The sequence below is a fragment of the Ranitomeya variabilis genome, chromosome 6, assembly GCF_051348905.1.
Source record: "Ranitomeya variabilis isolate aRanVar5 chromosome 6, aRanVar5.hap1, whole genome shotgun sequence".
Taxonomy (NCBI): Eukaryota; Metazoa; Chordata; class Amphibia; order Anura; family Dendrobatidae; genus Ranitomeya; species Ranitomeya variabilis.
The window spans coordinates 406,518,851-406,542,011 of NC_135237.1; the positions used below are offsets into that span (position 1 = coordinate 406,518,851).

The 23,161-nt window shown below is 47.1% G+C and overlaps 1 protein-coding gene across 1 annotated transcript in view; it reads left to right on the forward strand.

Moving 5' to 3' along the window:
- The window catches only part of APCDD1 (APC down-regulated 1), a 150,856-nt gene that overhangs the window by 67,507 nt on the left and 60,188 nt on the right, over positions 1–23,161 (forward strand). The window contains exon 2 of the mRNA XM_077270191.1: positions 21,540–21,723. Coding sequence (XP_077126306.1) covers positions 21,540–21,723 — 184 coding nt within the window. The remainder of the gene's footprint in view (positions 1–21,539; positions 21,724–23,161) is intronic.

The following is a 23,161-nucleotide window of genomic DNA, read 5'->3' on the forward strand; positions in this document are numbered from 1 at the left end:
ATCAGCGACGGGCACAGTCCAGCGGCACAATGGCCGCTCTTTCCTCCCCGCAGTCAGTGCTCACTCCATACTCCCCTCCAGTCAGCGCTCACACAGGGTTAATGCCAGCGTTACCGGAGAGCGGTGTAACGCACTCCGGTTACGCAGCTATTAACCCTGTGTGACCAAATTTTTACTATTGATGCTGCGTATGCAGCATCAATAGTAAAAAGATCTAATGTTACAAATAAGAATAATAAAGCGTTATTCTCACCCTCCGACGTCGCGGCTGTCCTCGGCAGTGCAAGCGGCAGGTTCCGGTGCCAAGGATGCTATGCGAGAAGGACCTGTGATGACGTCACGGTCATGTGACCGCGACGTCATCACAGGTACTGCGCGCCTGCACGAGAAGTACCTGCCATGACGACATGGTCATGTGACCGCGACGTCATCACAGGTCCTGCGCTCATACCAACCCTGGGACCGGAAGCTGCCACGTGCACCATACACAGGCGCCAGGACTTCAACGGCACTTAGGAAGGTGAGTATATGTTTATTTTTTATTTTACGTCACTGGGCAATATACTACGTTACTGGGCAATATACTATGTGGCTGGGCAATATACTACGTGGCTGACCAATATACTACATACTACGTGGCTAGGCAATATACTACCTGGCTGGCCAATATACTACGTGGCTGGGCAATATACTACGTGGCTGGGCAATATGCTATGTTACTGGGCAATATACTACATGACTGGGCAATATACTACGTGACTGGGCAATATACTACATCGCTGGGCAATATACTACGTGGCTGGGCAACATACAACGTGACTAGGTAATATACTACGTGACTGGGCAATTTACTATGTGGCTGGGCAATATACTATGTGAATGGGCAATATACTACGTGGCTGAGCAATATACTACGTGGGCTGTGCAATATACTATGTGTACGTGCATATTCTAGAATACCCTATGCGTTAGAATCGGGCCACCATCTTCTAAATAATAAAACACCATATTCCTCACCTGTCCGACGATAACCCATTTGCCCCACGAAGAGTACAACACAGTTACATCTGGATGCATAGCTGAACGGTGGCACGAGATAACCTTAATGACATCACCGCAGGTCACTGTAGCTGCACTCTCACATTCAGTTCAGTGTCTTCTGGATGTGTAGTGTTTTATTATTTTTTATTTTACAGTAATAAAAAGGATAAAGATGTATGGATATGTCCAGGCAGTTTTGTGTTCACTGGAATTGTGCGTGTGCAATCGCCGATGGGTGTTCAGCTAACTTGATAGCTAACAACTGGCACTCACTGCCAGGAGTGGTGCCCGCACTGCTCTCAACAGTTTAACCTGCTAAATGTTGAAATTGAAATTGCAGCATTTAGAAGGCAGGTAGAGGGAGGGGGCTCCTACTCTCCGATCAGTGCCTCCACGACATCATCATCATGGAGTGATTATTGCCATGGTGTCCCAATGTCATCATGACGCCATCCAGGTCACCAGAGCTAGCAAGCTTGTTACACCATCCTCAGAGCATGGTTCTACAACCTCTTATGTCAGTGCAGCACTGACAGTTTATAAAGCATAGCAATGCTTGTGCGTTCCTATGCTTTGTAAGTGAAAGTCCTATAAAGGCACTAAGTAAAAAAAGTAAAAAGATGTAAAAAAAATTTTAAAAAGTCCCAAACGTTATGTAAATTGTTCCCAATAAAAACTTCATCTCAATTCTCAAATAAAATCAAGTCCCCACTCAGGTCCGTCATCTGTTAACCGAAATATAGATGGCCCCCCAAAAGAAATTCAGCAAATTCTGCGCTCCCAAATAAAAATGCCCTCCTCGCTTCTGAGCCCCAGTGTGCCTAAACCACATTTAGCATTAACATGTTTGGCACTACAGTAGAAATAGAGCCTCTCTAAATTAAGGATGTGTGTCTCCACAGCATGAGATGGGCACTACAATGTACTGGGCACTACCACACACTGGGTGCTACAACATTGTGCACTACAATGGCCATTTTCAGTTTTCATTTAGCAACATCCACTGCTGCTTGTTTCTGAAAAACATCAATGGAGTCAAAATCATTACTACACTTGTCGATAAGTTCCCAAAGGGGTATAATTTCCAAAATGGAGTTGTTATTTAAGGAGCATTCTGCTCTTCTAGCACTTAGTGGCTCTGTATATGGAGTCCGCAAACTATTCTAGGAAAATCTGTACTCCAGGAGGCGAACAGCGCTCTGTCTTTCCCTGGTCTCGCCGTATGGCTAAGCAGTACTATATAGCCACATTTGGGGTATTGCCACATTGAACATAAATTGTGGGACAAATTTTGGTGTTATTTTTACCCATTTCCCAGTGTGAAAATTTAAAATCTGGGGCTAAAACAAAAGTTTGGTGGTAAAAAATGTAATTATTTTTTCTTCACTGCCCAATGATATAAAATTCTGTGACATAATTGTGGTGTTCCTTCTGACCACATATGGGGTATAGGTGTACAGAGGAAAAATTGTGCAACAAATTTTGGGGTGCATTTTCTCCTGCTATACTTGTGAAAATTTAAAAAATGTCTGGCTAAAACATAATTTTTGTGGAAAAAAAAAAATTTTTTAATTTTCACAGATCAATGTTGTAAAATTCTGTGAAGCACCTGTAGGTTCAAGGTGCATACCATGCATCTAGATAAATTCCTTTAAGGGTCTAGTTTCCAAAATGACAACTGATGAAGTTCAAATAACCAGAGTAGGATAATCGTATGATTATTAACAAGTTGCCAAAAGGCAAACAAACCCTAACAACCCTGACCAAAAGAATTAACCTTTAATAAGACAGGAAAAAAACTTTTAAAATATGCATAGTCAGTATATGTCTGTGAACATAAGTATACTGCTTATTCTATTAGCGTCATAAAGGTATTCACTGTCCTAACAGCAGTGTATTCTTTTGAGGGTAAGGATATATTGGAGAGGCTGCTACCTGTATTATCCAGTTTAAAAGTAACCCATAGACACACTGACTAGCCACTAAAACAAGCTCCTAATCCTCCCCAACATGTTTCACCAGCTAGACTGGCTTCATCAGGGACTTTTAGGCTATGTGCACACGTTCAGGATTTCTTGCAGAAATTTCCTGAGCAAAACCGGACATTTTCTGCAAGAAATCCGCATGCATTTTTTTCGCGGTTTTTTTCGCGTTTTTCTCACGTTTTTTACGGATTTTTCTGGGGATTTCCCAATGCAATGATATAGTGGGAAATCCGCAAAAAATCTGCAAAATTAATGAAAATGCTGCGTTTTTTACTGCGATGCTTTTTTTTGCGGAAAAAACGCATCATGTGCACAAAAATTGCGGAATGCATTCTAAATGATGGAATGCATAATGTATGTTTTTTTATGCGCTTTTATAGCGAAAAACGTGAAAATATGCCTTATAGTTTCATGTCAATTGCATAACAAATGTTGTGGTTCATTTTCTACAGTTACTCTTGTGAAAATAAAGAAATTGGAACGAAAAGAACGTTTTTGTGGGAAAAAATTTGATTTTTTATTTTCATGGCTCAACATTATAACTTCTGTGAAGCACCTGGGTTTTAAGGTGCTCATCACACATCTAGATAGGTACCTTGAGGTATCTGGTTTCTAAAATGTACTACTTGTGGGGGTTTCCACTGTTTAGGCATGTCAGGAGCTGTCGCAACGTGACATGACGTCCGCTTATAATTCCAGTAAACTTTGCATTCAAAAAGTCATATGGCGCTTCTTCCCTTCCGAGCTCTGCCGTGCACCCAAACAGTAGTTTTCCTCCATATTATTGGTATTGATGTACTCAAGAGAAATTGCTCAACAAATTGCATGATGCATTTTCTCCTGTGAGAAAAAGTAAAATGTTAATTTTTTACTTCCGTATTCCATTAACTCATGTAAAGCACCTGAGGGGTTAATAAACTTCTTGAATATGGTTTTGATCACCTTGAGAGGTGCAGTTTTTAGAATGGTGTCACTTTTGGGTATTTTCTGTCATATTGATCCCTCAAAATCACTTCAAATGTGATGTGGTCAGTAAAAAAATTGTTTTGTAAATGTTTTAACCCTTCTAAACTCCTACCCCCGTAAAAATATGTTTCAAAAATTGTGCTGATGTAAAGTAGACATGTGGGAAATGTTATTTATTAACAATTTTGTGTGTGACATAACTTTGTGATTTAAGGGAATAAAAATTAAAAGTTTGAAAATTGCAAAATTTTCACAAAATTTCCAATTTTTTCACAAGTATGTGCAAGTCATATTGAAATTTTTTTTGCCACTATCGTAGAGTATAATATGTGACGAAAAAACAATCTCAGAATCAGTGGGATCCAATGAAGAGTTATTACCACATAAAGTGACACTGGTCAGAATTGTAAAATTTGGCCTGGTCATGAAGGTGAAAACTGGCTTGAGGGGTGAAGGGGTTAACAATGCAATCACACGTTATGATCAGCCGCGCAGTATATCAAATAAAACAGCTCTGTGACTGCATGATTAAGCAATTGTACAAGGACACGGTGGAAAGATGGCATCAACAGCAAGACCGTCGGACTGGGGTGCTAAGGGCCCACCAGTAACCAACTCCAGGGCGTCACTATTCATCTATATGCAAATGTGACATTTTCCTCAATCACAAATTTATTTAACAGTGAACTGGGTAGATTGTTAATGAATAACATGCCGCCTTTGTCTGTACATAGTGATTCAAGTATTTAGTGCCAAGTATTGCTCATACAAGAGGGTGATGGCCCACTGTTGCACAGGGGCCCACCGGAGGATTCTCCTGTGGCCAGTCAGCCTGGCTGTATGTGATTATAGTCCTTCAGTACAACAGTTGCTTGACATTGGTGGTTGCTGATTTTTTGCATTTAATCTAATTACAGAGCTGTTCCCAATTCTTCAGCACATGACAACATGATAGGCGTGTGTCTGAACATTTATGGAAGGACTTTTCTAATGTGATTTTCCGCAGATTTGAACCACATGATACTAATATCCAGCTGTCATTTTCATATTTGTTGTATCTAGGACAGTTTCTTCTCCAAAAATGTATTTTTATAATAAAATGCCAATTCTTTGGTTATGAGAAGACAAGTTGCCACAGACTGAAGCTACAAATTATGGGTCTGATTTATCATTCACTGTGTTTAAGTGACATTTACGTGTTGTCTTGTGGTATTTGTTGCAGGTTTTTGCACCAAATTCTTCAAAATGGCTCACATGGATTGATGTATTATTTGCACAAAACCATAAATTATCTTTTTTTTTGCTTTTTTCTTTGAGAGTCTTTTTACAGTTAAAAGTTGCAAGATGAAAATGTTATACATTAGGCTTCATCTGTAAAAAAATATATAATTTTGTACTCAACTAGAATACAATTACAATTGATTACAAATACATTTTCACTCATAATAACAAGCATTATGGAAATATAGTAGAGTGCATAAATGTGCAGGACCCTGATCCAGCAGTCACATCAGTATTCCTTGGCTACTGGATGGGAGCCTTGTGAACCTTCACCTACCTACCCATCACCTCTTCTGCAATGTATTTGTTGCACTGTAACGCACGCATGACGTTGTGCCAGGTCCTGAAATCAGAAGAATCCTGGGGATGCCAGCAAGTAGCAGCTAGTCCTTAGGGCTCCCATTGCTACTGGCCATTGAGTGCTGACTTGGCCAGTGGACAAGAGTCTCACAAATTGACTAGCTTATCTCTAAAACATAGCCATGGAGTAACCCTTAGGGCACATTCACTGTTCTGCCTTCCTCCACGTAGGATGCTGTGTGGATTCCAACATACGGCTAAACCTTCATCCACATCCCAGTAAACAGACTGTATTGAAGCTAAAGTTGTATTTATTAGGGTGATGATAACATCTATAATATAACGCTGGGAGCGTCACTCTGTCCGAAGCCTCTATAGACTGCGCAAGCGCAAGCGCCGGCGCAGTCTGGACCGCACAGAGCGACGCTCCCAGGAGATCGCGGTATGCGTAAGAGCTGAACGCACACCGCGATCTCCACCGGACAAGCAGGGACGAGCCAGGAGGCGGAGGGTGAGTATACTTACCTGACCCGTTCCACCGACGCGCTTCCGGGCCGTGACTGTCCCCCTGCTCCCGGAATCGGCGCCTGCGCAGTCCGCGCTTTCCGGCGCCATTTTCTTGAAGACACATTGCAGTGTCTTCAAGAAAATGGCGCCGGAAAGCGCGGACTGCGCAGGCGCCGACTCCGGGAGCAGGACCAAGAAAATGGCCGCACCCAGCACAGCCGCCGCGCCACGCACAGCCACGCACAGCCGCCCACAGCAACGCACAGCCGCCGCACCCAGCACAGCCGACCATAGCCGCCCACAGCCACGCACAGGCGCCCACAGCCACGCACAGCCGCCGCACCCAGCACAGCTGCCCACAGCCACGCACAGCCACCCATAGCCACGCACAGCCGCCGCACCCAGCACAGCCGACCACAGCCACGCACAGCCGCCGCACCCAGCACAGCCGACCACAGCCGCCGCACCCAGCACAGCCGCCCACAGCCACGCACAGCCACGCACAGCCGCCGCACCCAGCACAGCCATGCACAGCCGCCTACAGCCACGCACAGCCTCCCACAGCCACGCACAGCCGCCCACAGCCACGGACAGCCGCCGCACCCAGCACAGCCGCCGCACCCAGCACAGCCGCCCACAGCCACGCACAGCCGCCCACAGCCACGCACAGCCGCCCACAGCCGCACCCAGCACAGCCGCCCACAGCCGCCCACAGCCACGTACAGCCACCCATAGCCACGCACAGCCGCCGCACCCAGCACAGCCGACCATAGCCGCCGCACCCAGCACAGCCGCCCACAGCCACGCACAGCCCACAGCCACGCACAGCCGCCGCACCCAGCACAGCCACCCACAGCCGCCGCACCCAGCACATCCGCCGCACCCAGCACAGCCATGCACAGCCGCCACAGCCACGCACAGCCGCCTACAGCCACGCACAGCCTCCCACAGCCACGCACAGCCGCCCACAGCCACGGACAGCCACCGCACCCAGCACAGCCGCCGCACCCAGCACAGCCGCCCACAGCCACGCACAGCCGCCGCACCCAGCACAGCCGCCGCACCCAGCACAGCCGACCACAGCCGCCGCACCCAGCACAGCCGCCCACAGCCACGCACAGCCGCCCACAGCCACGCACAGCCGCACCCAGCACAGCCGACCACAGCCACGCACAGCCGCCGCACCCAGCACAGCCGCCCACAGCCACGTACAGCCACCCATAGCCACGCACAGCCGCCGCACCCAGCACAGCCGACCACAGCCGCCGCACCCAGCACAGCCGCCCACAGCCACGCACAGCCCACAGCCACCGCACCCAGCACAGCCGCCGCACCCAGCACATCCGCCGCACCCAGCACAGCCATGCACAGCCGCCACAGCCACGCACAGCCGCCTACAGCCACGCACAGCCTCCCACAGCCACGCACAGCCGCCCACAGCCACGGACAGCCGCCGCACCCAGCACAGCCGCCCACAGCCACGCACAGCCGCCCACAGCCACGCACAGCCGCCGCACCCAGCACAGCCACGCACAGCCGCCCACAGCCGCCGCACCCAGCACAGCCGCCCACAGCCACGCACAACCGCTGCACCCAGCACAGCCACCCACAGCCGCCGCACCCAGCACAGCCGCCGCACCCAGCACATCCGCCGCACCCAGCACAGCCGCCGCACCCAGCACAGCCACGCACAGCCGCCACAGCCACGCACAGCCTCCGCACCCAGCACAGCCACGCACAGCCGCCTACAGCCACGGACAGCCGCCGCACCCAGCACAGCCACCGCACCCAGCACAGCCGCCGCACCCAGCACAGCCGCCCACAGCCACGCACAGCCGCCGCACCCAGCACAGCCTCCCACAGCCACGCACAGCCGCCTACAGCCACGCACAGCCGCTGCACCCAGCACAGCCGCTGCACCCAGCACAGCCACCGCACCCAGCACAGCCGTCCACAGCTGCCGCACCCAGCACAGCCGCCCGCACTCAGCACAGCCACATACAGCCGCCCGCACTCAGCACAGCCGCCCGCACTGATGGGGGCGCAGGATGGAGCAGCACGTGATAGGATGGGGGCGCAGGATGGGAGCACATGACAGGATGGGGATGAGGATGGAGCAGCACATGACACGGTGGAGCAGCACATGACAGGATGGGGGCGCAGGATGGAGCAGCACATGACACGGTGGAGCAGCACATGACAGGATGGGGATGCAGGATGGAGCAGCACATGACACGGTGGAGCAGCACATGACAGGATGGGGGCGCAGGATGGAGCAGCACATGACACGGTGGAGCAGCACATGACAGGATGGGGGCGCAGGATGGAGCAGCATATGACAGGATAGGAGCAGCACATACCAGGATGGAGACCATATTCCAATATAAATGCTCGCCACCCGGGCGTAGAACGGGTTCAATAGCTAGTAAACTATAACGTTGAACAACAATGGTGGATAGTATTCATAGTAGATGATCGAATAGTGAATGATGTTGATGTACAAAGTGGATGTTCAGTGAATAATCATAGTGGATGACTGGTGAAAAACTGTAAAGAATAACAGCATATCAGTATATGCACATACAAGGTGCAATCACATAAATAACTGGGACATTACAGCAAGAATTATACAGAGTGCATTACACAGTAATTCTAGCAGCACTGCCCTATTCTATACAAAGATGCATCTATCTACATGCAAGCTGCAGAGCACAAATCTGCCTAACTACATCAGACTATAGGAGCTGCATAAGGCTCAGATACTAACACAAACATAAGATGCATTTAACCCTTTATAAACGTACCGAGATCCGTTAGGACAGGGGTAGGAAAGTAAGTGAGACAGGAGCACGTGTGTCTCTCATCAGACCTGAGGAGAAATGGCTACTGAAGCTCATCTTCCACAAGAAGAATGAGGGCGGAACTTACCCAGAAGGCATTGCTGTTCTGAGGGAAAGTTGGTAAACAACATGAAAAGTAGACAACTGATGACCTCCAGTGGCCATAACTTGAATAACATGACAATTAACTTTCTGCACATTAAGATGGGCAGAACACTCCCCGCTTGGCGTCAACAGATGCCACAATTAGGTTATTTTGGGGAAAATAATAATACAAGCTCGGTAACGGGTCTGAGGAACAGTTTGTTCTCCCCAAGCTTGCACACTCTGACCTCTACTTTCAGAACCTTCCCATTTTTGCTGGGAAGGGTCTTGATGACTAGGCCGAGTGGCCACTCGTTCCGATGTGACTGACTGTCTTTGACGAGTACAACATCGCCAGATTGAATATTTGGGTGGTCTTTCTGCCACTTTGTCCTGGTTTGCAGAGTGGAGAGATACTGTTTCCTCCATCTATCCCAGAAGACGTTGGACACGCTTTGTACTTGCCTCCATTGTCGTCTGTAGAGGTCTTTGTCATTGAATTCTCCGAGTGGAGCTTTCGGGACACAGGTTTTCTGTGTGAGTAACATTGTGGGAGTAAGGATGGATGGATCTCCAGAATCACTAGAAAGTGCTATCAGTGGCCTGGCATTCATGATGGCTGAGACCTCTGCCAAGAACGTGGATAAACTCTCTTGTGTAAGTCTGGTGTTAGCATGCAAGAAGATAGAGTCTAGTATATTGCGTGCTATTCCTATCATCCTTTCCCACGCACCTCCCATGTGCGAAGAGTGTGGTAGATTGAAAGTCCAGGTACATCCTTGCTCGCCTAGATACCTTTCCACATTAGCGATGTCCAGATTGGAAGGGATTTGGAGTTCTCTTGCCGCTCCGACGAAATTCGTACCTCGGTCAGAACGAATATGCTTCACAGGGCCTCTGATTGCAATGAAGCGTCGAAGTGCGTTTATAAAACTTGATGTGTCCATCGATTCGATTACCTCGATATGAACGGCTCTGATGGACAGACACGTGAATAAAACTGCCCAACACTTTGCTTCTGTAAGTATTATCCCAGTCCGTCGTGTAGCCACAGACCAAGGACCGAATACTGTTGTGAAATTGGATTTTGGGCTCCCCCGGTGGCCACTGGTGGAATTGAACTGGTGTGCATCATCCTCTCTGTTCACCTGTTTCCATCAGGATGTGGGAGTCGCTATTTAGCCTTGCTCCTCTGTCACTTCCATGCCGGTCAACATTGTAATCAGAAGCCTTTCTGTGCATGTTCCTGCTGCTAGACAACTCCCAGCTAAGTTGGACTTAGTCCTTGTTTGTTTTTGCATTTTGTTCCAGTTCACAGCTGTAGTTTCGTTTCTGTGTCTGGAAAGCTCTTGTGATCTGAAATTGCCACTCTGATATTATGAGTTAATACTAGAGTCTTAAAGTAATTTCAGGATGGTATTTTGATAGGGTTTTCAGCTGACCATGAAAGTGCCCTTTCTGTCTTCCTGCTATCTAGTAAGCGGACCTCAATTTTGCTAAACCTATTTTCATACTACGTTTGTCATTTCATCTAAAATCACCGCCAATATTTGTGGGGGCCTCTGTCTGCCTTTCGGGGAAATTTCTCTAGAGGTGAGCCAGGACTATATTTTCCTCTGCCAGGATTAGTTAGTCCTCCGGCCGGCGCTGGGCGTCTAGGGATAAAACGCAGGCTACGCTACCCGGCTACTGTTAGTTGTGCGGCAGGTTTAGTTCATGGTCAGTTTAGTTTCCATCCTTCCAAGAGCTAGTTCGTATGTTTGCTGGGCTATGTTCTCTTGCCATTGAGAACCATAACAGTTTGACCGGCCTAAAGGGTTAAATTAATTGACAGAGAAAGGAGAGAAAAGAGAAGTCTGCTGAAGATTTTTTTTTTTTTTTTCTCAGTTCTGAGTGTGCTTGCAATTGAATCTCTTGCAAGTCTGCCTATATTGCAGCCTTTCTCTCTCTCTCTCCTTCTAATCCTGGAATGGCTCTGTGTTCACCTGTTTAAAATGGATATTCAGAGTTTAGCTGCAGGTTTGAATAATCTCACCACGAAAGTTCAAAACTTACAAGATTTTGTTGTTCATGTTCCTATATCTGAACCTAGAATTCCTTTGCCTGAATTTTTCTCGGGGAATAGATCTTGCTTTCAAAATTTCAAAAATAATTGCAAGTTGTTTTTGTCCCTGAAATCTCGCTCTGCTGGAGATCCTGCTCAGCAGGTCAGGATTGTGATTTCTTTGCTCCGGGGCGACCCTCAGGATTGGGCTTTTGCATTGGCTCCAGGGGATCCTGCGTTGCTCAATGTGGATGCGTTTTTTCTGGCCTTGGGGTTGCTTTATGAGGAACCTCAGTTAGAACTTCAGGCGGAAAAGGCCTTGATGTCCCTATCTCAGGGGCAAGACGAAGCTGAAATATACTGCCAGAAATTCCGTAAATGGGCTGTGCTTACTCAGTGGAATGAGTGCGCCCTGGCGGCGAATTTCAGAGAGGGTCTCTCTGATGCCATTAAGGATGTTATGGTGGGGTTCCCTGTGCCTGCGGGTCTGAATGAGTCCATGACAATGGCTATCCAGATCGATAGGCGTCTGCGGGAGCGCAAACCTGTGCACCATTTGGCGGTGTCTACTGAGAAGACGCCAGAGAATATGCAATGTGATAGAATTCTGTCCAGAAGTGAACGGCAGAATTTTAGACGAAAAAATGGGTTGTGCTTCTATTGCGGTGATTCAACTCATGTTATATCAGCATGCTCTAAGCGTACTAAGAAGCTTGATAAGTCTGTTTCAATTGGCACTTTACAGTCTAAGTTTATTCTATCTGTGACCCTGATTTGTTCTTTATCATCTATTACCGCGGATGCCTATGTCGACTCTGGCGCCGCTTTGAGTCTTATGGATTGGTCCTTTGCCAAACGCTGTGGGTATGATTTGGAGCCTCTTGAAACTCCTATACCCCTGAAGGGGATTGACTCCACCCCATTGGCTAGCAATAAACCACAATACTGGACACAAGTAACTATGCGGATTAATCTGGATCACCAGGAGATTATTCGCTTTCTTGTGCTGTATAACCTACATGATGTGTTGGTGCTTGGATTGCCATGGCTGCAATCTCATAACCCAGTCCTTGACTGGAAAGCTATGTCTGTGTTAAGCTGGGGATGTAAGGGGACGCATGGGGACGTACCTGTGGTTTCCATTTCATCATCTATTCCCTCTGAGATTCCTGAATTCTTGACTGAATATCGTGACGTTTTTGAAGAACCTAAGCTTGGTTCATTACCTCCGCACCGGGAGTGCGATTGTGCCATAGATTTGATTCCGGGTAGTAAATACCCTAAGGGTCGTTTATTTAATCTGTCTGTGCCTGAACATGCTGGTATGCGAGAATATATAAAGGAGTCCTTGGAAAAGGGACATATTCGTCCTTCGTCATCTCCCTTAGGAGCCGGTTTTTTCTTTGTGGCTAAGAAAGATGGCTCTTTGAGGCCGTGCATTGATTATCGGCTTTTGAATAAAATCACGGTTAAATATCAATATCCGTTGCCACTGCATGTCTGATTTGTTTGCTCGCATAAAGGGGGCCAAGTGGTTCTCTAAGATAGATCTTCGTGGGGCGTATAATTTGGTGCGAATTAAGCAGGGGGATGAGTGGAAAACCGCATTTAATACGCCCGAGGGCCACTTTGAGTATTTGGTGATGCCTTTTGGTCTTTCAAATGCCCCTTCAGTCTTTCAGTCCTTTATGCATGACATTTTCCGTGATTATTTGGATAAATTTATGATTGTGTATCTGGATGATATTTTGATTTTTTCGGATGACTGGGACTCTCATGTCCAGCAGGTCAGGAGGGTTTTTCAGGTTTTGCGGTCTAATTCCTTGTGTGTGAAGGGTTCTAAGTGCGTTTTTGGGGTTCAAAAGATTTCCTTTTTGGGATATATTTTTTCCCCCTCTTCCATCGAGATGGATCCTGTCAAGGTTCAGGCTATTTGTGATTGGACGCAACCCTCTTCTCTTAAGAGTCTTCAGAAATTTTTGGGCTTTGCTAACTTTTATCGTCGATTTATTGCTGGTTTTTCTGATGTTGTTAAACCATTGACTGATTTGACTAAGAAGGGTGCTGATGTTGCTGATTGGTCCCCTGCTGCTGTGGAGGCCTTTCGGGAGCTTAAGCGCCGCTTTTCTTCCGCCCCTGTGTTGCGTCAGCCTGATGTTGCTCTTCCTTTTCAGGTTGAGGTCGACGCTTCTGAAATCGGAGCTGGGGCGGTTTTGTCGCAGAGAAGTTCCGATTGCTCCGTGATGAGACCTTGTGCTTTTTTCTCGCGTAAATTTTCGCCCGCCGAGCGGAATTATGATGTTGGGAATCGGGAGCTTTTGGCCATGAAGTGGGCTTTTGAGGAGTGGCGTCATTGGCTTGAGGGGGCTAGACATCAGGTGGTGGTATTGACTGACCACAAAAATCTAATTTATCTTGAGTCCGCCAGACGCCTGAATCCTAGACAGGCGCGCTGGTCGTTGTTTTTCTCTCGGTTTAATTTTGTGGTGTCCTACCTGCCGGGTTCTAAGAATGTTAAGGCGGATGCCCTTTCTAGGAGTTTTGAGCCTGACTCCCCTGGTAATTCTGAACCTACAGGTATCCTTAAGGATGGAGTGATATTGTCTGCCGTTTCTCCAGACCTGCGGCGGGCCTTGCAGGAGTTTCAGGCGGATAGACCTGATCGTTGCCCACCTGGTAGACTGTTTGTTCCTGATGATTGGACCAGTAAAGTCATTTCTGAGGTTCATTCTTCTGCGTTGGCAGGTCATCCTGGAATCTTTGGTACCAGGGATTTGGTGGCAAGGTCCTTCTGGTGGCCTTCCCTGTCTCGAGATGTGCGAGGCTTCGTGCAGTCTTGTGACGTTTGTGCTCGGGCCAAGCCTTGTTGTTCTCGGGCTAGTGGATTGTTGTTGCCCTTGCCTATCCCGAAGAGGCCCTGGACGCACATCTCGATGGATTTTATTTCGGATCTTCCTGTTTCTCAGAAGATGTCTGTCATCTGGGTGGTGTGTGATCGTTTCTCTAAGATGGTCCATTTGGTTCCCCTGCCTAAGTTGCCTTCTTCTTCCGAGTTGGTTCCTCTGTTTTTTCAAAATGTGGTCCGTTTGCATGGTATTCCGGAGAATATCGTTTCTGACAGAGGTACCCAATTCGTGTCTAGATTTTGGCGAGCATTCTGTGCTAGGATGGGCATAGATTTGTCTTTCTCATCTGCTTTCCATCCTCAGACTAATGGCCAGACCGAGCGGACGAATCAGACCTTGGAGACATATTTGAGGTGTTTTGTGTCTGCAGATCAGGATGATTGGGTTGCTTTTTTGCCTTTAGCGGAGTTTGCCCTCAATAATCGGGCCAGTTCTGCCACCTTGGTGTCTCCCTTTTTCTGTAATTCGGGGTTTCATCCTCGATTTTCTTCTGGTCAGGTGGAATCTTCGGATTGTCCTGGAGTGGATGCTGTGGTGGAGAGGTTGCATCAGATTTGGGGGCAGGTAGTGGACAATTTGAAGTTGTCCCAGGAGAAGACTCAGCTTTTTGCCAACCGCCGGCGTCGGGTTGGTCCTCGGCTTTGTGTTGGGGACTTGGTGTGGTTGTCTTCTCGTTTTGTCCCTATGAGGGTTTCTTCTCCCAAGTTTAAGCCTCGGTTCATCGGCCCGTACAAGATATTGGAGATTCTTAACCCTGTGTCCTTCCGTTTGGACCTCCCTGCATCTTTTTCTATTCATAATGTTTTTCATCGGTCATTATTGCGCAGGTATGAGGTACCGGTTGTGCCTTCCGTTGAGCCTCCTGCTCCGGTGTTGGTTGAGGGCGAGTTGGAGTACGTTGTGGAAAAAATCTTGGACTCCCGTGTTTCCAGACGGAAACTCCAGTATCTGGTCAAATGGAAGGGATACGGTCAGGAGGATAATTCTTGGGTGACTGCCTCTGATGTTCATGCCTCCGATTTGGTCCGTGCCTTTCATAGGGCTCATCCTGATCGCCCTGGTGGTTCTGGTGAGGGTTCGGTGCCCCCTCCTTGAGGGGGGGGTACTGTTGTGAAATTGGATTTTGGGCTCCCCCGGTGGCCACTGGTGGAATTGAACTGGTGTGCATCATCCTCTCTGTTCACCTGTTTCCATCAGGATGTGGGAGTCGCTATTTAGCCTTGCTCCTCTGTCACTTCCATGCCGGTCAACATTGTAATCAGAAGCCTTTCTGTGCATGTTCCTGCTGCTAGACAACTCCCAGCTAAGTTGGACTTAGTCCTTGTTTGTTTTTGCATTTTGTTCCAGTTCACAGCTGTAGTTTCGTTTCTGTGTCTGGAAAGCTCTTGTGATCTGAAATTGCCACTCTGATGTTATGAGTTAATACTAGAGTCTTAAAGTAATTTCAGGATGGTATTTTGATAGGGTTTTCAGCTGACCATGAAAGTGCCCTTTCTGTCTTCCTGCTATCTAGTAAGCGGACCTCAATTTTGCTAAACCTATTTTCATACTACGTTTGTCATTTCATCTAAAATCACCGCCAATATTTGTGGGGGCCTCTGTCTGCCTTTCGGGGAAATTTCTCTAGAGGTGAGCCAGGACTATATTTTCCTCTGCCAGGATTAGTTAGTCCTCCGGCCGGCGCTGGGCGTCTAGGGATAAAACGCAGGCTACGCTACCCGGCTACTGTTAGTTGTGCGGCAGGTTTAGTTCATGGTCAGTTTAGTTTCCATCCTTCCAAGAGCTAGTTCGTATGTTTGCTGGGCTATGTTCTCTTGCCATTGAGAACCATAACAGAATACATCTAGTCCAACGTTGGTGAAGGGGGGTTCAGTACTGAGTCTGTCGGGTGGAAGATTGGCCATCTTCGGATTTTGGAATGTGCCCCGGAGTTTGCGACACGTAACACAGTCGTAGATGAGTTTGCTCACTCTTCTCTTTGCTCCAACTATCCATAGTCCAGCCGCCCGTAGGTTTCCTTCAGTAAACAAACGGTCTTGGTGTCTCACTAAGACATGATGATGTTGAATTAGCAGGGTTGTTACGTGATGACGTCCAGGAATTATTACCGGGTGCTTCTCTGAAACTTCTACCTCAGCTTCTTGAAGATGGCCACCGACTCTCAGCAGCCCATCCTGATCGACAATCGGATCGAGCTTCCTCAGCCCACTGACTTCAGGAATGGGTTGTCCCTTGTTGAGGTTGTCTATTTCTCTGCCATAGGTTTCTCTTTGTACGACACAAAGTATTATAACCTTGGCTCTTTCCAGGTCGGGAGCAGTAAACGCAAGCCTGCAGTGATGCCAACCTTTACAAGGTCTCGGGCTATCAGGTAGTGTTGACTTGTAGGACTGGGTTACATGAAATAGACAAGCTATAGCTCTAACAAGTGACTTCCAGGTGGAGAACCTGCTGAACCGGTGAGATTTGAGGTGACAGCTTGAAGTCTTTGTATGTAGAGCAGACACTTGAGGTCGAATCTCTTCATCTGTCTCTGGACCCACTAGTTCGAAAGTATCAGGCCTGCTGATGTGGGGCATCGAACGGTACAAAGAGGGAGGACCTGTGAACCATGTAGTGTCCTTCAGATAACTGGGTGCAACGGATCTAGTCGCGTGGTCCGCAGGATTGTGGTGAGTAGGTACGTAGTGCCACTGATTAGTGGATCTTCTTATCCGAAGTACCCGGTTGTTGACGTAGACGTAGAAGCGTCGTGTCTCGTTACAGATGTACCCCAGTACCACCTTGCTATCGGTGTAGAACTCTGCATCCTTGATCTTCAGACTCATCGCATCCGAGATCAGTTCTGCCAACTCAACTGCAAGGACAGCAGCACAGAGTTCCAGTCTGGGTATCGTGTGTTCACGAAGTGGCGCCAATTTTGTCTGGCTCATAACGAACCCGATATGGCACTGTCCGCTTACGTCTATGGTTTTGAGGTACACTACTGCTGCAATTGCTTTGACTGATGCATCACAGAAAATACAAAGTCTTTGCGTTTTGACCTCTGTGGATGGCACAGGAGCATACGGTCGTTTCACACGAAGGTTGGTCAGGGCTTCAAGAGACTTCCTCCACTCTGCCCACAGGTCAGCCTTTTCTGCTGGAAGTGGATCATCCCAATCAGTAGTGTCTTGGGTAAAGTCCCTGAGCATCAGCTTTCCTTGGATGGTGAAGGTAAAGAAATGTTCCCTCATCTCAGGTGACTTCTGAAGCTTGTGTCTTAGGGAGATGAATCTGCTGTAGACCAATTCCCTGTTGTTGGGTAGGCGTCTCCTCTGAGGTCGAAATGGTAGAGGTGCGACCCAACTGTTTGACGTATCCTTGACTATTTGTTCATCCATGATGTCCAAGAACATCCTGTCTTCTATAGACATCGCTACCTTGTTGTCTTCCTTCATCCTGTGGAAGACTGTACATCCTATGTGGTCTTGTTCACCTTCACAGGCGTGGTCTTCGTTGATAGGAACTGAGAAAGGGCAAGGTAGGGGAATGCTGCTCGGTAGTTCCTTTACCAGCAGACTATTGTGACACGGCTGGAAGAGAGATGGACGTCCATTTTCTAGTGTGCTGATAAGCATACTGTTGACTGAGACCGGCTTGTGTGCTCCTCCTAGGCAGACATCTCCTACAATGACCCATCCAAGGTCTTGCCTCTGGGCGTAAGGAGCATTCCGGGAGCCGTTGATGTATTCTCTAGTCTTGTGGACTCGTAGTATATCTCTCCCCAGAAGTAAAGCTATTGGGGCTTCTGGTTCCAACTCAGGTATCAGGTGGGCTATACGCTTCAGGTGGGGGTGATATGTTGCCACCTCTGGTGAAGGTATCTCCGACCTGTTGTCAGGAATCTGGTTGCACTCCAGGATGGTCGGTAGTGACAGGCAGGTCTGGCCATCTATGGACTCCACTTTGTATCCGGTTGCTTTCCTCCCCGCCGTCTCGACAGTACCTGAACATGTCCTAAGGGAGTAGGGAGAACCGGGGCCTACAATGTTGAAGTTGTCAAAGAAGATGGACCTGGCTAAAGACCTATTACTTTGGTCATCCAGGATTGCATATATCTTGAGCGCTTTGTCTCTGTGGCCTGCTGGATAGACTCGGACAAGGCAGATTTTTGAACAGGATCTTCCTCCTGTGAGTCCCTTACAGATCTCCGTACATTGAGCGATAACCGCAGGGGTGTCTTCGTCGGTGTTCTTCTGCTTCTCATCGTGCTCCTCTGCCTGTGACAACACTCGTGGAGGTGATCCAGGGTGCAAGGCTGTATTGTGATCCGTGCTGCTGCATTCTGCACATTTCACGCTAGCTTCACAGTTCCTGGCGAGGTGAGAGGTTGTAGCACAGCATTTGTAGCAGATGTTGTTTTCCTTGAGGAAACCTTTGCGATCCTCTAAAGTCTTCTCCCTGAATGCTCTGCACTTTAGTAGAGGATGTGGTTCCCTGTGTAGAGGACACTGCTTACTGACATCCTGAGGTTTGCTCTCTTCCATAGGGGGCTTAGTTGTCTTGTGAGGAGGACCTGTGGAATCAATATTAGTTTTATGGACTGCCACGGGTGTCTTACTGGGTTTGACACCAGGGGTAGTGGAACATGACAGAGTGAAATCAAAACTAGGGTCATTTCTGATCCTGGCTTGCTGGGTGACAAACTCAACAAATACAGTAAAAGGAGGGAATGGTACATTATGAATTTGTTTATACCGTGAACCATGTATAACCCACCTTTCTTGAAGATTGTAAGGAAGTTTTTGTACTATTGGATTGACACCCCTAGCAGTGTCTAAGAATGTCAATCCAGGCAAGTGACCTTCCTTCTGAGCGACCTGTAACTCTATCAATAAATCACTCAATTCTCTAAGCCTTTGATAACCTTTGGGCCCTATCTTAGGGAAGTCATCAATTCTTTTGAATAAAGCATTCTCTATTACTTCTACGGACCCATAGCATTCATCAAGTCTTTCCCACACTTTACGTAGACCTATGTGTGGGTGTTCTATGTTAATGTCTCTTAGTCTTTTAGCATGCTCGACCGATTCAATTCCAAGCCACTTTACCAGATCTAACTCCTCACTACTAGAAAGGTCCAGTCCCTGAATGGCATTCTGGAACGAAGCTCGCCATGACCTATAGTTTTCGGCTTTGTCAGTGAACTTTACAAGTCCTTTTGTTACCAGTTCTCGGCGGGCAAAGAACTTTGCCAAGTCTATGGTGGCTTGATCAATGTTGGTATGAGCCGGTATGTTATAGTCATGTCTAGTGTGTGGTGCATCACCATACCTGTGAGACGCTCTTGGCTTCGGACAGTCTGCATAGTACCTTTCTGGTGAAGAAGATGTCTCTTTAAGGTGAGGTGGGAGCTGTACCTTCTTCTCAGTGGAACGGTAGCTGTGGTCGACATCTCTGTGCTGGACGTCTTCTTGTTTGTAGTAGCGAAGTTCGGGGTTGGATCGATGATAATCGGCGTAGGCTCATCGATGTAGTCTGTCGAGGGTGTTGTCCATGCTGGAGTGTCGATGGACGTACTCTGCGACACGCTGAGCTGGATGTTGCTGCTCTTGATCTGTTCCAAGAACGTTGCTGCGCCTCTCATAATCAGGATCCTTCATGGCTTCCAAGTACTCTGCCTTAGCTATTGCAGCTGCTGCCTCTTTGTCTGCCATAAGTCTTTCTAGAGACACTTTCAGGCGCGCACTTTCTTCCTCTTGCTCTGCCCGCAAACGTGCGGTTTCGGCTTGCAGGTGTGCACTTTCTGCCTCTTGCTCTGCTTGTCTCAGCTTTAGATGCATTTCTTTCTCGGCGAAGGAGGACCTCGCTTTGGCTGCTTCAGCTTCAGCACGGGCGACAGCAGCCAGCTCTGCTAATGATGACCTGCTAGAGCTTGCTCGTGATCTCGTCTTGAGTGAGGATGTGCTGTTTTGAGACATTGTGCGCTTAGCTGCATACTGCTGAGTGTTTTGGCGGGAAACTGAGTCTATGTGCGGTGGGCTTCCGCGTGGCGGGAACGATGTAGCTCTTCTTAACGGGCTGCAGTAAGTTCTGCGGCTGTATGGCTGCTGCTGTGATACCCGAATGCGGAGCAGTGTGGGTGTTAGCGGTTCCGTACAGTCTGATCAACTACAGCCTGCGACCGGCTATCAGTTTCACTGAAGGCAGCTAATCTGTTCTTACTTTACAATCACCGCCTGCGACTGGCGGTCTCGTTTTTCACTGTTCTGCCTTCCTCCACGTAGGATGCTGTGTGGATTCCAACAAACCTTCATCCACATCCCAGTAAACAGACTCTATTGAAGCTCAAGTCTTATTTATTAGGGTGATGATAACATAAACTATAACGTTGAACAACAATGGTGGATAGTATTCATAGTAGATGATCGAATAGTGAATGATGTTGATGTACAAAGTGGATGTTCAGTGAATAATCATAGTGGATGACTGGTGAAAAACTGTAAAGAATAACAGCATATCAGTATATGCACATACAGGGTGCAATCACATAAATAACTGGGACATTACAGCAAGAATTATACAGAGTGCATTACACAGTAATTCTAGCAGCACTGCCCTATTCTATACAAAGATGCATCTATCTACATGCAAGCTGCAGAGCACAAATCTGCCTAACTACATCAGACTATAGGAGCTGCATAAGGCTCAGATACTAACACAAACATAAGATGCATTTAACCCTTTATAAACGTACCGAGATCCGTTAGGACAGGGGTAGGAAAGTAAGTGAGACAGGAGCACGTGTGTCTCTCATCAGACCTGAGGAGAAATGGCTACTGAAGCTCATCTTCCACAAGAAGAATGAGGGCGGAACTTACCCAGAAGGCATTGCTCTTCTGAGGGAAAGTTGGTAAACAACATGAAAAGTAGACAACTGATGACCTCCAGTGGCCATAACTTGAATAACATGACAATTAACTTTCTGCACATTAAGATGGGCAGAACATTCACACATCAGTATTTTTGATGGAGTGTCTCCAAAACACAGAACCAGTGACAATGTTTCAATTACGTTTCTTCTCTCTAAGTTTCACTCCTGGTTATGGCATACAAACACTGATGAAATACTGATCAAATACTGACATGGGAATGAGACCTTAAATTTGTTTGTGTGGTACTTGCAGGAGTTTACCCTGGATGTCATTAGTATTCAAGCAGTGACAGTTTTATCTTTTTACCTAATAAATCAAACCAAGCAATCAGTTAACACAGAGAAAAAGTGTAATAAAGTCATAAAGTAGAGATAATATACACAATAATACTACGTAAATATTTCTTTTATCGTTGACTGTGACATAGCCAAATTCCAATATTATTGAGACCTTATCATGCCTCCAGTCACCATCAAATTATAGCAACTAGTTACCTCTGTAATATTCCATATTCCCATATGTCCTGACACAGATTTTACTAATTAATCATTTATTCATTCATAAGTATTGATGTAGAAGAATGTAGAAATATAACTTTACAGATGCATGATTTAATTAATTAATTTACTTGTTTCATTTTGTTTCATACTTTTTCTTTTTGCACACAGGTGTAGGTGACGGATCCAACGTATTCTTAAGTGACAGTAGGTCGCATCCCAGATCTCTGGAGAAAACAACATGGAGGACTTATAAAGAGTCACAGTGTCACCATATGCTGAAACATTTGCACAATGGAGCCCGAGTCACAGTGCAGATGCCTCCAACAATTGAGGGACATTGGGTTTCTACAGGGTAAAGACATCTATCTATCTATCTATCTATCTATCTATCTATCTATCTATCTATCTATCTATCTATCTATCATCTATCTATCTATCTATCTATCATCTATCTATCATCTATCTATCCATCCCATATCTATCTATCCATTATATATCCCATATCTATCGATCTACAGTTGAAACTAGAAGTTTACATACACTATATAAAAAGACACATATGCATGTTTTTTCTCAATGTCTCACATGAAATCAGAATAAATATTTCCCATTTTAGGTCAATTAGGATTACAATATTTATTAATATTTGCCAAATGCCAGAATAATGAGAGCGAGAGAATGTTTTAAGGAATTTTTATTATTTAGTGCAAAGTCTAAAGTTCACATACACTAAAGGCCCCGTCTCACATAGCGAGATCGCTAGCGAGATCGCTGCTGAGTCACAAGTTTTGTGACGCAACAGCGACCTCAGTAGCGATCTCGCTATGTGTGACATGTACCAGCGATCAGGCCCCTGCTGCGAGATCGCTGGTCGTGTCGGAATGGCCTGGACCTTTTTTTGGTCGTTGAGGCCCCGCTGACATTGCTGAATCGGTGTGTGTGACACCGATCCAGCGATGTCTTCACTGGTAACCAGGGTAAACATCGGGTTACTAAGCGCAGGGCCGCGCTTAGTAACCCGATGTTTACCCTGGTTACCAAAAAAAACAAACACTACATACTCGCCTTCTGATGTCCGTCAGGTCCCTTGCCGTCTGCTTCCTGCTCTGACTGAGATCCGGCCGTACAGTGAGAAGTGAGAGCACAGCAGTGACGTCACCGCTGCGCTCTGCTCTCACTGTACGGCCGGATCTCAGTCAGAGCAGGAAGCAGACGGCAAGGGACCTGGACACCGAAAGGCGAGTATGTAGTGTTTGTTTTTTTTGGTAACCAGGGTAAACATCGGGTTACTAAGCGCGGCCCTGCGCTTAGTAACCCGATGTTTACCCTGGTTACCCGGGTGCTGCAGGGGGACTTCGGCATCGTTGAAGACAGTTTCAACGATGCCGAAGTCGTTCCCCTGATCGTTGGTCGCTGGGGAGAGCGGTCTGTGTGACAGCTCCCCAGCGACCACACAGCGACTTACCAACGATCACGGCCAGGTCGTATCGCTGGTCGTGATCGTTGGTAAATCGCTTAGTGAGACGGGGCCTTAAGATTACTATGCCTTTAAACAATTCAGGTGACAGGTTCCCTTTAAACCTTGGGCGGAAATGGGTCTTCCAAATGGACAATGACCCGAAGCGTACTGCCAAAATAGTAACAAAGTGGCTTAAGGATAACAAAGTCAATTTTTTGGAGTAGCCATAACAAAGCCCTGATCTCAATCCTAGGGAAAATTTATGGACAAAGCTGAAAAGGCAGGTGTGAGCAAGGTGACCTACGAACCTGGATCAGTTACACCAGTTTTG